The 16,199-nt window shown below is 38.0% G+C and overlaps 1 protein-coding gene across 1 annotated transcript in view; it reads left to right on the plus strand.

Moving 5' to 3' along the window:
- ANGPT1 (angiopoietin 1) overlaps positions 1 to 16,199 on the plus strand; it is a gene marked incomplete at its 3' end in the record, with an annotated part of 112,364 nt that overhangs the window by 69,212 nt on the left and 26,953 nt on the right. Inside the window, exon 4 of the mRNA XM_010080581.1 lies at positions 4,138 to 4,370. Coding sequence (XP_010078883.1) covers positions 4,138 to 4,370 — 233 coding nt within the window. The remainder of the gene's footprint in view (positions 1 to 4,137; positions 4,371 to 16,199) is intronic.

Below are 16,199 nucleotides of genomic sequence, written 5' to 3' on the forward strand. Positions count from 1 at the left end.
GTTCTACTTCACCACCTTTCACAATGACAGCAGCTTTCCCTGGAAGTCATTCTTTGCCTTCTGCATGGGCCCTCGACCCTCTCCAGTGTTATCAGAGCTGTTTCTGCCTCAGCCGGACACAGCACAGTTGCACCAAGGCATCCCACCGGCTTATATCCGGACAAAGTCAACACATCATTTTTATGGTCGAAAATAGATTCCTAGCTTCACCAAGATGAGTAGGTTAGACACGGAGACATGATTAACCTTTAGGAAAATTAAATTTGTCTGGGTTTTTGTCTGTGTATGTGTGTTTTCTTAATTTAATTGTCTTCTAGATAATGACACCAAAGAGTCATTGTCCAATGGATAATATTGGTATTTATCAACGTGAACAACAACATTTGTTTTTTACAACTTCATTCTATTCCTGAAATGCCTGATTAGTTTCCCCAAATTGAAGGCTACAATTACAAAAACCACACATAAATATGTGTATATGCATGTGTATATATGTACATATAAATATATGTTGCTTCTAGTGAATGGTGATTTATTTTTATTCTGAGTATTGTAGTTCCCATAACTGCTTCATCTGTCTAGGTCAGTAATGTTTTCAAACATAGAGGAAATGTATAGGAATTTCAAATGTATAGGAAACATATACAGTGAATTTACTCTAAAAAAGAGCCAGTCATTACATCATGCCCATAACATCTTACTGGAAAGTGTTATAAAATAATGTTATATAACAATTTCAGTCACTTTCCAGATTGTTGGATTAATTGATATAGAGACACCCTTCTTTTTGTTTTCTTTAATATCTATCTAACTAAATAGAAACATTCATTTTAACTCTGCCTTCACATTGCCCCTTTAAAAAATTGATAAAATGTCTTCAGCAAGCATTCAGTAAAGTTATTTCTTCATGGCATTTCTCTATCAGAAATTGTCTGATGTCACAAGTTAAAAAGAGAGAACAGAGTGGTCTCTCAACTGTTAAAAAAAAATCTAAATATATTTGTAATTGGTTTCACCCTGTTTTGAGATTTTTTTTGACGAGGCTTCTAGTACTTTTTTACTTTAAATGAGCAATAATAAATATGAATATAACAATACAAATGAACATTCTGGACACATTGGAATCAAAGGCCATAAAGGCAGCTTTTCTCATGTTGTTTAAGGATTTCTTCCTTTTGGAACAAGCCGGTGCACAAATCCTCAGTCCATGTGAAGTTTTTGCTTTTGTTCATTTGGAGCTTTGACCAGAGGTTTCTCATTGGTTCTTAGCAAAACACAATGAATGTTTTGGATTCCTCCCAGGAATACAGGGAGTAGTCCTATCCTCAGGGTTTGGTCTTATCTATTGTAGATTTATGGATATAGAAAGATCATTGCATAAATGCATATGCATTCCTCAAAATAGCTTAGTTTTGCAGTTTATAACAACAGGACTTTTAATCTACTTTGAAAACTGTAAAGGAACCAAGTGCTGTGACACTCCCATCTTTCCACCACATGTTGTTGACACACCACTCCTAAGCATTAGGATGTATTATTACTAAAACCATAAAACATCTGCTTTCTGTGTGTCTCTCTAGACAACAAGCTGGGAAGCTCTAAACGTTGTCAGCTTCTTCCTTCTTGCCTGACACGGCCAGTGTTGCTACAAATAAGACTGTCATCACCATGGGTTCGTTTACGATGGTCTTAGGAAGGCTACAGTGGGAAACAAATAGTGCAACACCCAAACTGTGGCACTGACAAAGGCTCTCTCTTACATGAAATCATTCAGATATGGAAATCATCTAGATGTGGACGTGCAGATGGGATGCTGTGGAATGAGGGAAATGCCCTGTACTCTACTGGGACATGAACAAAGAGAAAGGGAACTTTTTTTGTCTTTGCTTACCATTTAACTATAAAGCAATATTCTGACTTCAAGAATGGCATCTTCTCTTACATTGGCAGCACACAACACTTTCCATGGGCTGTAAGGTATCAGACTGGGGTGTGGCCCCATCTAGCACCCATTCTATCACAGGCTGCCAAGGGCCCACCCTGTTCCTATCCACAGTGCGTTAATATAACTTATAGTCTATCAGAAAAGTTAAAATCTAGAGTCAAAATGAGCATTTTAATAATTTCTGTGAAAAGGTGGACAGTAATTATAAAATTCACTTAGGACTTTTTTTTTAATTTTTTGAACAGTGTTTTATGACTAAAACCAGCCCCATCAGAACATTTTCAACCACTTCTGCCTCGCTAAACTAGTCTGACCTTCTGCATAACAAAGCTCAAAGACTTCCATATAAATATTCCCCCAAAAATCCATGTGAATCTAGAGCATAAAGGCATAATGTTTAATGTTAGAGTTCAAGTGATGAAAAAAATCAGCTACAGGTCTGATAAGGTGTTAAAATAATTTATTGTCTTTGGCTTCAAAATCCATACTTTGTTTTAGATTGAAACTTTCTGTCATCTGATTCCAGTCTACTGAAGCTTGTTATGCTTTCATTATCAATTAATGAGGCTTTTAGAATGAGATCTGTAACCCTTTTGTGTTTGGGACCCCACAAAAAAAGTGTTTCCCTTCCCATCACTTCTTTTTTCCCCCTTTACCCAGATTCTTCTGGCTTTCACAGAACTAGATATGTTGACATTACAAAGTACATTTTCTTCGGTATCTTTGCAAGTCCCACATTTATAACATTTCAGAAAAAGAGATTTGCTGCTTGGTTTCTTTTATTTAAAAAAAAAAAAATAGTACTCTGGTTTGTACAGCAAATCCAGGGCCTGAATGTAATCTTTGCATTGTTATCATTTGTAACAGCTCGTATTAAGGCTCCTTGATATCTAGTAGAAACAACTCCGTATGGATTTTATTACATTATTCAGTCAGGTTAAATGACCTGAAATTATGCAGGCTTCTTGCCACTGATCTATTATCCAGAAGTAAAAACAAAGGTGGAGGGAGAGTGCAAATAAATAAAACCTCAGACTGACTTGAACAGGAAGCAGTTTGTTGGCAAGTTTGTAACCACCAGTTGGTTTATGGGCATGAGAAACACTTCTTTTGGCGTACACAGTAGAATTACTGAACAGAAAGTAGCAGAGGGATTGAATTAATTTCTTTATCTAATATTAATAAAAACTTTCTGCTAAACTCCCACCACAACATCAAAGCACTGACCTGAAAGAAAAATCTTGTTCACTGTTGACAGATATTAGCTCTCCTTTCTGTCTATAACTCCTCTGTTCTTCTAGATGTAATCTGACATATGCCTTTGATCCTTGTAGATTGTACACTTCCAACTCAGGACAGAGAGGGTACTAGGAAAGGGTATTAGTTAGGAAAAAATATTTACATGCATGTGTAAAATTCTTTATAAAATTTGATGTAAGCGGGTCACATAGTATGATGCCCAACAGTTTTCTCTCTGACGGGCCTTTTGTGGAACCAGAAAAGGTATGTGTGTGGGGGTGGAATGTTTTTGTGGAGTCGAGGCAAACGAGGGAATCCTACCTTAAATTGCAAACTTATGATTTATCTTTTGGGGAAACAGTTCTTAATGTGGAAGTCCGTACCACTCATCTGGTGCACAGTTCCCTTCCTAGCTTCACAAACCACATAAAATGGTACTTTTATTGCCCATTCCATATCCATTGATGGTACTCCGTGGCTCCTGATGCTTATCATCCATTCAGTGGTAAGGTCCTTCACAAACTATTCCTTAGTTTATCCCTGATTTTTGTCTCTCATCATATTGAATCTTTCATATTACCAATTATGTCCTGTTCCATGCCCCGCTCTTTTCCCTCCTTTGCCTACCTTGGGCTTTTCTGCCTGAACTTCTATATACAAGTGTGTTAGTGGCTCAGTGGCCACTTGGATGAGTGTAACAACTAGATATGCAGCTCTATGCACTTTAATCTAAGGATCAGGGCATGCAAACATCACAAAGTGGAATCTTAGAGATCAGTTCTGTTTGGCTGCTCGCTAGAGAACATCAATGGGTTGAATTAGCAGATGCGACATTTTTTAGAATAAATGATTTATGTACTGAATTCTGTGGTGAAAAACAAAATAGCTGTTTTCTGTATTGATAAATATGTTGGCCTGAAAGAATAGCTACTAATTGTTTTATTTAATTTTAGTTTACTTGAGCACAGAATTTTAGAAATGGAAGAGAGACATAAAGAGGAGCTGGACACTTTGAAGGAGGAAAAAGAGAACCTACAAAGCTTGGTCACACGACAAAGCTACATAATCCAGGAACTAGAGAAGCAGTTAAACAAAGCAACAAGCAACAACAGTGTCCTGCAGAAACAGCAGCTTGAATTGATGGACACAGTGCACACACTGATCACCCTCTGCTCCAAGGAAGGAGGTAAGCAAGTAACATTACAAAACATTAGAAGAACTAGGAAATTTCTTCTGAAATAAGTCCTGAAGTTTTGGAAAGGTAGAACTTAATGAGCTTATTCCAAGAGCGAAAGGGACATTATAATTGAGAGCAAAAGAGCTGATGAGAACTCGCAAATTCACAAACAAGGTCCGGACAGTGCTGAGGCCAACACTTGCACTAATGGCCATTTCTGATTTTTTTTTTTCTAGTTAGTATCATTGAGTTGTTATACCTTGACCGTAGCTGATGAAGGCCATAATTATGGTGCTGTAGACATTCAAAAGAAGAACCTCTTCTCTTAAATTAAATTTTATTTGTAGTAAGGGATCATTTTTCTTCCTTCTGCCTTGCTGGATTTTGTTTGTTTGTTTCTGGGTGTGTCAGGCAGACCACAAACACCAAAGATAGAAATAACATATTTTGAAAGAAGGGGATGACAGAGGCTTTAGGACAACTCTCTGCAACTCTGCCCTTCTCAGTAAACAGATTTCTTGCAGAGACTGAGAAAGAAATTCAGGTAATATTTCACTTTTCAAATGCTAAAGATACTGCAGAATGTCTCTGTAAATAAATTCCTTTTATCAAAACTGGTCAAGGGAGATGAATGAACAGAGACCACTGTAAAGGGTGGAAAATGGGGCACTGGAAAGAGCAAGATGGTAACTAAAAACCAAAGCACAGTCATACAGAAGAGGGGGAAGAAGAAACATAAGGGAGAATAGAAGAGAAAAGGCATACACTAAGAATAACAGCAAAAAGGGGATTGACAGCTTTGCCTGGTATGGCATGCAGAGGGTTAAAAATACTAGGGGAAAGAAAGTTGAGGAAAGAAAATAATATCCATCTGGGAAGAAGCCATCAAAACCCTTCTGAGAAAGGGTACAGAGTAAACTTGGAGAGAAACTGTAGATATGTGAGTTGTGTGGATGTTGAGTGGGTTTGGAAATGTGGATGAAAGACGTCTCTGCGAGTACCCGCAGTCTGAAGAGCGCAGCATCTGCTCATTGTAATTCTACAGCTACAAGTGCCATAAATCATCTGAAAAACAAAAAGCAAAAACCCAAACAAAAACCCAAGCAACAACTCTGTCCCCTGGGTCAAAACCTTGTCACCTGCATCGTTACTCAATACTCCGTTGAAGAGGCAGAAGGAGGTATTAGATCATTCAAGCTGTTCGGCTCAAGGCGGTGTGGGTTTGCTCTCTACTATATATTCCCAGGCAACTTGTGTGGCTTCGATCTCAAACTGCTCAAGTGACGGGGATTACATCCCTTCCTTTGGAAGTGTTGCACGCTTGGGCCTGTGTTGATCGACCACTTTTTAAAAAAAACTTCCCCCCCCCCCATGTTTATTCTAAGTGTTCCCTTCTGCTTACTCTGTCACACAGCTCCCCAGCATTTGAGTTAAATCCCATCCTTCAGAGCAGGCTGTTCTCATATCAGTAGAGAAACCTTGTGATGCACTGCAAATCCGTTGTTACGTTTTACGGCCTTTTGGCAAAGAAACCTGGCAAAGATGTGTTCAGAGTGTTCTAATAGAGCTCAGGAGTACTCTAAAGTTAATAACAAAATGAAAGATATATTATTCTCATACAGAGATATACTGCAAGTTCTTTTTAAGGATAGAAACAGATTTTCTAACAATTTTGAATTTGATTCGGAGAAAAAAAAAAAAAAAAAACTAAACAAATCAACATTTTTTCTAAACTTAGTTTCCTCAAATGTTTCTTACAAAAACTTTGAGTGAGAACTACAGAAGGGGATTTGGCTCCTAGGAGCAAATTCAGGTGCCTGAAAACCTGAATTTTCAGGAGTTTTTTTACTTCTGAGGAACTGTGGAAGCAAAAGAGGCTCAGCACAGTTAAATGCCTAAATATAATTTTAATAGCCTAACTTGAACCCTTGATTTTGGACTCCATTGCTTTTTGTATATTAATATGTTCAGAATTCTCCTTGGATACCTCTTTTATTTAAAGAGAGTAATTTAAAGAGAGATAGACAGTAAGTGGAGACATTTCTGCAATTGAGTCTAGCTGACCAACATTTTTGGTAAGCATATTCACAGCTGAAAAAGGAGCCAGACATCTTAAATTAAAATAATAATGTTTTCCTGGAGCACAGGACCACTCTAATGAAGGCTGAGTACTAAAGCATTTGGTTGTACCAAAATTTAATACCAGCTTCAGTCCGTGCAAATATATATTGAAGGTGGAAAAGTATGCATGCTGGGAAGCCCAACTGGAGCTCCTCTAAATTCACACAAAAAAATACGAAGTTTAGATAGTCTTAACACAAGTCTTTATGGGTGCACTAACGTTCAAAACATAAACTATGCTGTGAGAACTGGTGTTTATTGGGAGATGGAGAATAACAAAATGTGATACATAAATCAGTGACACCCCTTCTGTCTTATACTTTGGTAAATCTCAGTCATCTAATTTCATGAGGCATATAGCAGAAATGGAAATGATCCAGAAAAGAATAGGACAATGGAAATAATTAGAGACCTGGAATGATTTCCATATGAGGAGAGAGAACTGTAACATACAGAACTATCAGATGAGAGAGAAGGTATGTGGGATGGTGTTATGGAAGAATACAAAATAGCTATAGGGTAGGAAGAAGAGGAAGAGCCAGTAACACTGAGAGATATTTTCCATTGGTGAAAGATAGTACTCAGTTGTTGCTAGGTATCATTGAGACTGATAAAGATTTTTGAATTATTAGCAAGTTGAAGAGCTAGCAAAATATGGCTCCCCTTAAAAACTTCAGGCTTTTAACTGGGGACACTCGTCTTTGAATGGAAGTGTAACCTAAGCGAAGCATCGGGTCTAGAAGGCCAGATTGTCAAAGTTGAGTAACTTCCTGAGGATGAATGCAGAAGCTGAGAGGAATTGCAAAGTGTGTCTAAACCCTGTGGTATTTTGAGAATGGCTCTACATATCTTTTTTGGATTTTTAACCATAATTAAAAAAGTAAGTCAATATATTTTATATTACATGTATGTGTATATACTTTAAAAAAACTTATATCAGTATCAATAAACCTAACAATCTCCTCCAAGATAAGTCACAGACAGGAAAATTATGTTCTTCCTTGCATAAATCATAGTATTCAGGATTTTCCAATTTGTGAAACTGAAAATACTGATTTTAAAACTACTTTTTTATTAAATAATAATAGTACAGCTAAGCAACTTAATTTGAAATGAAGCTGGTAATAACCATTGTTGTTTGATTACAAGACATGACATAAATTTCCTCCAGTAATGACATAATCATATCAGAAGATTTATTTTTAGATTAGAATCATAGAATCACAGAATGGTTTGGGTTGGAAGGGACCTAAAAGATCATCAAGTTCCAACCCCCTGCCATGGGCAGGGACACCTCCCACCAGCCCAGGTTGCTCAAAGCCTCATCCAGCCTGGCCTTGAACCCCTTCAGGGATGGGGCATCCACAAGTTCTTTGAGCAACTTGAATTATTAACCTAAATATTCATTTAAATATGTTGGGAAGCTTTCAGAAGTTTGCCTGCTAGGAGCTGGTGAAAAATATAGCTGAACAGTGTAGAGATACAGGACTGACCAGAAACTACTGTTGTTTAGTTTTACCCTCTGAGCATCTCAGCTAACATAGTCCCTGGCACTGGATGACAACCTTAAGAAATCTGTTGTGGTATCATGGTTAGACAAATTTCAGAGAATTTCTGAAGGATATAAAGGCAAATGAGGAAGAGAGAAATAAGCAAAAGCCACACAAAAGGTAAATTTTTAAGAGACAGATGAATCTAAATACAAAATCCAGATCCCACTTTCAGTGTCAGTTTTGGTACAGATTGGTTTTGGGATGAGGGCCACCTGGAAATTCTGGAATTGTTTGCAAGTTTGGTTTCCAAAATACCACCCACCTCTGTCCCAGTGTGAGTGAGTCTAGGATTTCAGCTGCACGTAATCCTTAAAGTAGACACTCTGATAGGTCACTGTCATGGTTTAACCTCAGCCAGTCTTAAGCCCCATACAGCTACTCACTCCCCCACGGTGCGATGGGGGAGAGAATCGGAAATCAGAATAAAAGTGAGAAAACTCGTGGGTTGAGATAAAGACAGTTCAATATGTAAAGCAAAAGCCACACATGCAAGGAAAGCAAAACAAGGAATTCATTCACTGCTTCCCGTCAGCAGGCAGGGGTTCAGCCATCCCCAGGAAAGCAGGGCTCCGTCACACGTAACGGTTACTTGGGAAGTTAAACACCATCACTCTGAACGTCCCCCCTTCCTTCTTCTTCCGCCAGCTTTCTATGCTGAGTGTGACGTCATATGGTCAGTTGGGGGCAGCAGAAGAATCCCAACTTCTTGTGCACCCCCAGCCTGCTCTCTGGTGGGGTGGGGTGAGAAGCAAAAAACTCTGTAAGCGCTGCTCATCAACAACCAAAACATCCCTGTTTCATCAGTACTGTTTTAAGCATAAATTCAAAACATAGCCCCATGCTAGCTACTATGAAGAAAATTAACTCTGTCCCCGCCAAAACCAGCATGGTCACAAAGCCCACGGAAAGTCAAATATACTCAGGACACCATGGAAACACGTCTCCATTTTGGCCTGTGTCCATGGCTAAACAGATTTGTCGCATTGTTTATGTATTTTTGAGGGAGGAGAAACAATGTTGGCAGCAGCTGCCAATAAATTTCTAAAACTGAATTTCTGAAAAAGCAGCACTTTCAGACACTAACCTTCCAATTGAAATGGTTGTTCAGTATGGTGAAAATGTAAGGTAACCTTTTAAAGATTAAGTAATCTCCAAATTCAAATATAGATAAATACCTGAAACTTTTACTTTTTCCCAACAAATGACAGAGAAATAGAAACTTTGAGGAGAATGCTCAATTAGTCACCATAGAGATACTCCATTACTGTCTCCAAGACTGTAGGAGTCCTTCACCTGTAGAAGAAAAGAGATGGAGAGAGATCACAGCATTCTTTCCAAAGGCCATCAACGATTTTGTGATCATTGTTTTCTTTAAACTGCTCATTCCTCATACTGCTTTGAATATTATTTGTCTGTGGATGGATAAAGCGTTTTGGGACATTGCTGTCACTGTCAAACAATAAATCTGTTACACAGTGCATAGTTTAGTTTCAGACAGACAGTTTCTAGCTGTCATATGAGAAAAAATACTTATGGAAAGGATACGTAGTGCTAGGTAGAGAGTCACACAAATATTACTCAAAAAGAAAATATAAAAATACACTGAAAATTATGTTAAGCAGGATATAATATAATCATCGAAGAAGAGTATACAAGTTCAAACCGAGTAATTCAGAAATTGTATTGGTCCCGTAGGAAACTATGTTCCAAGGCAAACATCACAAAGTGTGCCCAGTCTGAGGTCAGATGTATTTTCAAATACATTGTCCTCTTTTTTTTTTTTTTTTCCAAGTAGAAAAACATACATCTAGAGTGTCTATTGTGTTAACTTTAATTTGCATAACTTAGGATAAGTGCCCAAGTACTCCTACCCACAGGATAAGGGAATGTAAAAAAACAATGGGAAAGTATATTTAACCATAAACTTATTTTCATTCTCCTGTTTGTTATGTTGTCTGTCAGGCTGCATAATAACATACCTTGTTAAAATATTTGCCCTAAGCTTGTATACTTCAGAGGACTAAGGGAACAGTAAAGAAAGTTTTGTTCCGAATGTCTGGTTTTGTGATCTCCTAGTAGGAGAGAAATGAAACATTAGCTTCCTCTTGAATGCTAACGAGAAGGTAACGTTAATTCTCAAAATAATACACATATATGCTGGGAATTTACCTCCCCAGAAGTGCCTATTGAGTTCATGAATTAAATAAAGTGGTTAGTAGGTCTGGCATTTCTGAGAAGGTACAAATCTCCTGGGTTATAGGAAGTTTTAATATTTTAGAAAATTATGCAGCAAAAATAATGATGTCCAAAAGTTTGATTGGAATTCATGCTTTCAAAAGGCACAGCAATTAACTTAAAACATTAAACAACAAGCAGTCAATTCCACTTAGAGCACAATTGGTAAGATGTTAAAATTTATGCTGAAGTTAAGAGAATGGGAATAGAATGAGAACTTCAAAGAAATGACCCGAAGGTTACAGGCCCAGGGGAAACTCCATTGACATAAGCAGAATTACCCCAGCAGTGATGCTGGCCCACTTCATTAGAAAGACTTCAAAGACACCTTATATAATACAAGATAGTATTTAAAAGAAACCAAACCAAACAAACAAAACCAAAAAACCTCAGTGGGAAACCCCGGATAGAATAACATATTCAGGTGTTCTGAAAGGTGATTTTAAATCTTAATGTTTGGACTGTGTTCAGCAAGACTAATTTTCTACATGATATAGATTCAGCTGTACGTTAGAACACAATCATGAGGATATTTAAATATAAGAGATTGTAGCCAGCAGTAGAAAAGTTGTACGATACAGTTCTTGATAATTTTCTTCTGTGCATGGAGAGAATGATATCAGTACTCACTGAGATATATTTTGAAGTGACAGCATGTTTTGTCTGGTACCATTTCCCTAACGATTATCTTTTCATTCCTTGAGCACTTGCCTCCTCTTTGTACCTCATCCTTTATGTTGCTGAAGTTTTTTTCAATGTGACGAAACATGACGAGTGAGGCAGAAACCTGGAGTATGGCATATCCATCACTTCATTATTTTCCTTCTGAAGTAGACAAGATCGTCACTAGATGCCCAGAAGTTTCTGACCAACTTTGGCTGCAAGCTGTAGGTCTGAGGTGGATCAGGAGTGTGCTAGAAAAAGGGCTGTAAGAGCAGAATGCATGAAGAAAGTGACAAGCATGTCTTTCTTATACCTGAAATCGCATCTTTATTACCAATGTGTTATAACATACTGCAATGTAATAACAAAACATGACGCTTCATCTATGAATTCCAATTTTTTAATTAAGGTTATTTTTCTTAATACTATTTAAGAATGAATCAAAAACCACAAAGTTGGAGTGATCACACCAGAGCTTTAAACAAAACCTCATTTAAGGCACTGAAGCTGTCTGGTGTTCCACACTTATTCTGTCATGAAGTCCTACCTTGATCCCCAAAGGTGTCAAAGAAAACAGCTTCAGCTAAGGTTGACAGTATGGGCAGTGAGAATACAGAAAACATCCGTTTCCTCAGTTTCTCTCTACTTCCTCCTGCTTTAGAGTTTTCATGAGCAAATGGTTTCATTTTTTAAAGACATCTTAAAGCCAGAACAGAAATACCTTTAATTTAAAAAGCTATCAGAAGATCACTATCAAAAAATGTCCACCCAGAATTCACAAAGCTCGTTATTACAAAGATGCGTTCCACATTTTGATCTGTCTTTATTTTAAACTCTGGGGAAAAACTGAATCTTATTTTGACAGTTATTGTCACGGAAGAAGGGTCCTTTTAGCCTCAGGGTAGCTGAATCCGATGGAGCACATGGACCCACCGAGGTGGAAAGCGCTGCAGGGCTGCACTCAGAGGCCAGGTTGTCTTTGTACAGCTGTGTAGATGTTCAGTTCAACATACCCATCTGCCCCAGCTTTATTCTGTGTTTCTTGGGTTTTTTTCTGTTCAGGTGCTATAGATTTCCTGTTTCCCTTGGGACTTTTGTGTTGATACATATTTTTCAGAGATGCTCAGAAATCTCAAGATTTTTTGTTGCTAGACTCACCTAACACTTACAGTGCAGATATAGAGTCTCGGTCTGGACTTCCTTTAGAGTTGACAAAGGCATTTTTGTCAAGTGAGTTGGTTTTGGATAAGGTGAATTGCATTTGCAAGTACCTTTTTTCTCCATATTATCTGTTAAAGGGTGATTATATTAGTGCTGCTATTTATATGATCAGTATTGGGACAGATCAATTTTATATTTTTGTTTTGTAAAACTAAATAATATAAAATAAATAAATAACAATATTAATTCCAAATCATCATGATTTGAAAATAAATCTATTTTGATACTTTGCTCAGGCAAGGGTACCTTAATTTCCAAATTATGCTGTATAATAGAATGTAACAAAAGTATATCAGGTAGGATCAAGCCAGGCTGTTGTCTACTTCAGTACTGAAACAAGTCAGTTTGAATGTGCAGCATTTGAAATTTGTGTCGATGGGAAAATATTTAAACTCTTCAAAACAGAATTGAGGATTCCCATATTTTATCCCTGTTGACTTGCTGATGATCGCAGCAGGAGGTCAATATTTATTAGTACTGAAAAATGAATATCTTAAGTACATATTTTTACATTTAAATTCTTGATTGTTAGTATTGAAATCAATTAGTCACCCTCATTCTTACAGTATATGTCAGTGCCAAATCCCTCTTCACTCTGCTTTGTGAAGATGCTATTATTCACTCACACCAAAGATACTACAGGGGATATGAACATATATAAACCAGCTAACAATGCTGCTGGTGTCACCCAAATGGCATGTTACTGAAAAATTTCTTTGTATGCATACCATTCTTCAGCTGGAAACACTAAATGCACATTAGGGTGCCTGTCTGGAAAAATATAAATCAATTAAAAATATAGGGGCACTAGAAATATTAAACAAAGCCAGTGGCTTAATCTCTTGTAATAGTTCATGAAAGACTTCTTTAGTTCTCATCTTTCAGTGAATGGCTAGTTACTCACAAAATTGCTGTCTCAGGCAGAAACTATTAAGGAACTATATTGCAGCTGGATAATTAAGTGTCTTTATCTCTTTGTAAATGGGCCTTAAGGCATTCTGTTTCAGCTCACTAATGAGGACCACTTTACGGTATTCCTAAGTGACGTCTTTCAAATAAATGCACAGTGAATCGAAGTATGATTGTTGTTACCAGTCACTAAGGCTGGATTTATCGGGAAACAAACTTGATAACTGTTGATGATTTATTAGGTAGTAAATAATTATGCCCTGGAGAGGGTAAAAGCCCACTATGCTAACATCATTTTCCAAGACCAAGTCCATTCTTGCAGCACTACAGGAGGGAAATTCTGCTTTAAATGATCTCTTTAATAAGCAGTTGGATAGCTTGAGTGCTCTTGCTAGGCAATTGATTGCCTTTCTTACTTCAGACTCTTAGAGGGTGTGTGGGAGGGAAAAGTAATATTCTGTTAGCTGCTAAAACATTTCTGTAAATGTTAATGTGAGGCTATACCTTTTCTCTTTCCTCCCAACCTTAAAAATATGGAGCTGAAATTCTTGTGCATAGTGAACCTTAGTGTTCCTGACGAATCTGAGACTGGACTAGTTCCTAGGCTGGTAGGATCATCGTAGCCCTGCTAGCTGCATCTCATCATGACCTGGTCGTTATGCTGACTTGTACTTCAGAGAGGTTTGCACATCCATTTGGGCCTCCTGCATGCAGTAAGTGGTACTCACACAGCCATGAAGGGCTAGGGGATGATGGCAAAGGGGCTATTTTTGCTTTTGTCATTGCTCCTTGGAAAAAAAAAAATCCTTCCACTTCTCCATCCAGTCTAGTGCTAACAGGGTCACAGGACAAATCAGATCATTGGCCTGCTCCAGTAGAACAATAAACCCATATACAGAAAAAATTTATTCACTGCAAGAGTGCTCAGGCATTGGAACAGGCTGCCCAGGGAGGTGGTGGAGTCACCATCCCTGGAGGGGTTCAAGAAACATGTAGATGTGGTGCTTGGGGACATGTTAGTGGGTTTGGTGGTGTTGGGCTGACGATTGGACTTGGTGATCCTTGAGGTCTTTTCCAACCTTAATGATTCTTTGATTCTGCGATTCTATATAACAAACAAAGAAACAAAACAAAACCAACAACAAACCAACCAAGCAAACAAACAAAACCCCCAAGCCTGCTTCCCCCTCCCCTGCCCCACCAAACCCCAACACTTTCTGCCAGGTCTTACACTAGCTGACTCGTTCTGGGGCTAGAAGACAGTCTAAAACCAAAAGAAATGGGAAGAGCCGCACTGCTCTTTAAGTGACGCTCTGCCATTGTGCTGGGCATTGGGTTATGACTCAGTGCTCCTTCAGACATTAAAAACATGTGTGTATGTATATGTATGTATTTACTTATGCTGCCATAAACTCTGAACACTTCAATGAAGGTCAGTATTTTCCATTCTAATAGTTCAGCAGATGAGCATGCCTGAGGAAGGAGTTCTAGAGTTCTGTTTTTTTCCCACCTTCTAAAATACCCCTCTAAGTTCAAGGTAAGCTTCCAAGGAAATCTTGAATGAAAGACACATGAAGTGTTACTTGCCTATTAATGGTTGAAAAAAAAATAGTATTTTGTAAATTATTACAAAGGAACAGAAAGTTAATCAGAAAAAAATGTACCACAGTGTCATTCATTATGTGATTAAATACTGTATGAAATACTGAACCCCACATCTCAAAAAAAAAAAAAAAAAAAGAAACAAAATTAAAAAAAGATGGAAAAAGCTCTAAAGAGAGATGAACAAAGAGATGAAATAGCATTCATTAAGTATGTCTGAGATAATTCAGGCAGTATAAAAGATAATAGAAGGAGAAGGCAGTAGAAATTGAAGATGGCTTGGAGAGAATTGATTCAGAATTTCTGGCCCCTTCAGCCAAGAATAAAGAGTCACCCGCTGAAATACACTAGTTAGTTCAAAGCTAACAATGGGAGATGATCCTTCACATAGGACATATATGGAGTTCCTTGGTATGGGACACTGGGAATGACTAAAATTCACACGGCTTTAAAAAAGCAGCTGGAGAAATTCATGGAAGAAAATTCTTTCTAAGCTTATTAAAGATAAAGATATTCTATCTGGCAGAGGAAGCGCCTATGCTGTAAATTCCTGGATATGCCTGTCTGCTCTTATGCCGTTCTCCAGTCGTCTGCTTTGGACATCTGTTCCCAGTGGAGATTCTTTTTTGGGCCAGGTGTTAGTCCAGACCTTGAAAAGCCTTTGGGTCCTCCTGAGGAGAAAAAGGCCTAAAGGAAAGAGAAAATAAGGAGAAAATAAGTAATTATAAGGGCACAAGCAGAGGCGAAAACAGAAGAGCAATGAGAGTTAAAAGATCAAATCTGGTGAGGAAGCCCGATGACCTGATGGGCCTCGGGTGCTGCAGATGGGACACGGGAGAGGCTGGAGCTGCAGTGTAACTGGGTATAACCACTCTCATAACTTCATCTGAGGTTAATGGGACCCTTGACAATAAAGTTTTATAAACTAGAATCTGCAGATTTATAACCTATGAACTTTATTATGGAGCAATAGTTCCCAGAACAGTAATACTTTATTCCAATATGTCAATTTTTTTTTTTTTTCCCAATTTGCCTCTGGCCAGCTCTTTTTGTCAGATTCAGAGCAATCTCACAGAGAAATATTATTTTGAAAAGAATTTTGGTGAATGTATACTTTACTGGAAGGAAAATATACATCCAAACTCCAGTCCTAAACTTCCTCTCACCTCCCTAATAAACCAAAGTGAGTACACGTTCTGGTAATAATCCAGAAATACTTTGTGGAGAGGAAAAACTCATAGTGTGCATTACGTACCCGAACGGACTAGAACCTAGAAAATGCACTTTTCAAGTCCTTTTGGACAGGACCCAAACGTGCTCTTACGTGGCTATAATTTCAGATTGTATGCAACGCGATGGGTGTCTGGAGAGCATATCTGACGTGAAGTCAGCCTTCAGGTTTGTGCCTTTTCGTGTGGTTTATGTGACATTTGCAGCACAAGTGTGTTGTCACAGGGTTGTCTTGTTGCAGGGAGCAGTTGGATGTCACAGCTATCAGGCTGCAGTTTAATGTTTGTTCCCAAGGGTAGGTTGG

This window comes from Pterocles gutturalis, unplaced genomic scaffold (assembly GCF_000699245.1).
Source record: "Pterocles gutturalis isolate BGI_N339 unplaced genomic scaffold, ASM69924v1 scaffold21784, whole genome shotgun sequence".
NCBI classification, from domain to species: domain Eukaryota; kingdom Metazoa; phylum Chordata; class Aves; order Pterocliformes; family Pteroclidae; genus Pterocles; species Pterocles gutturalis.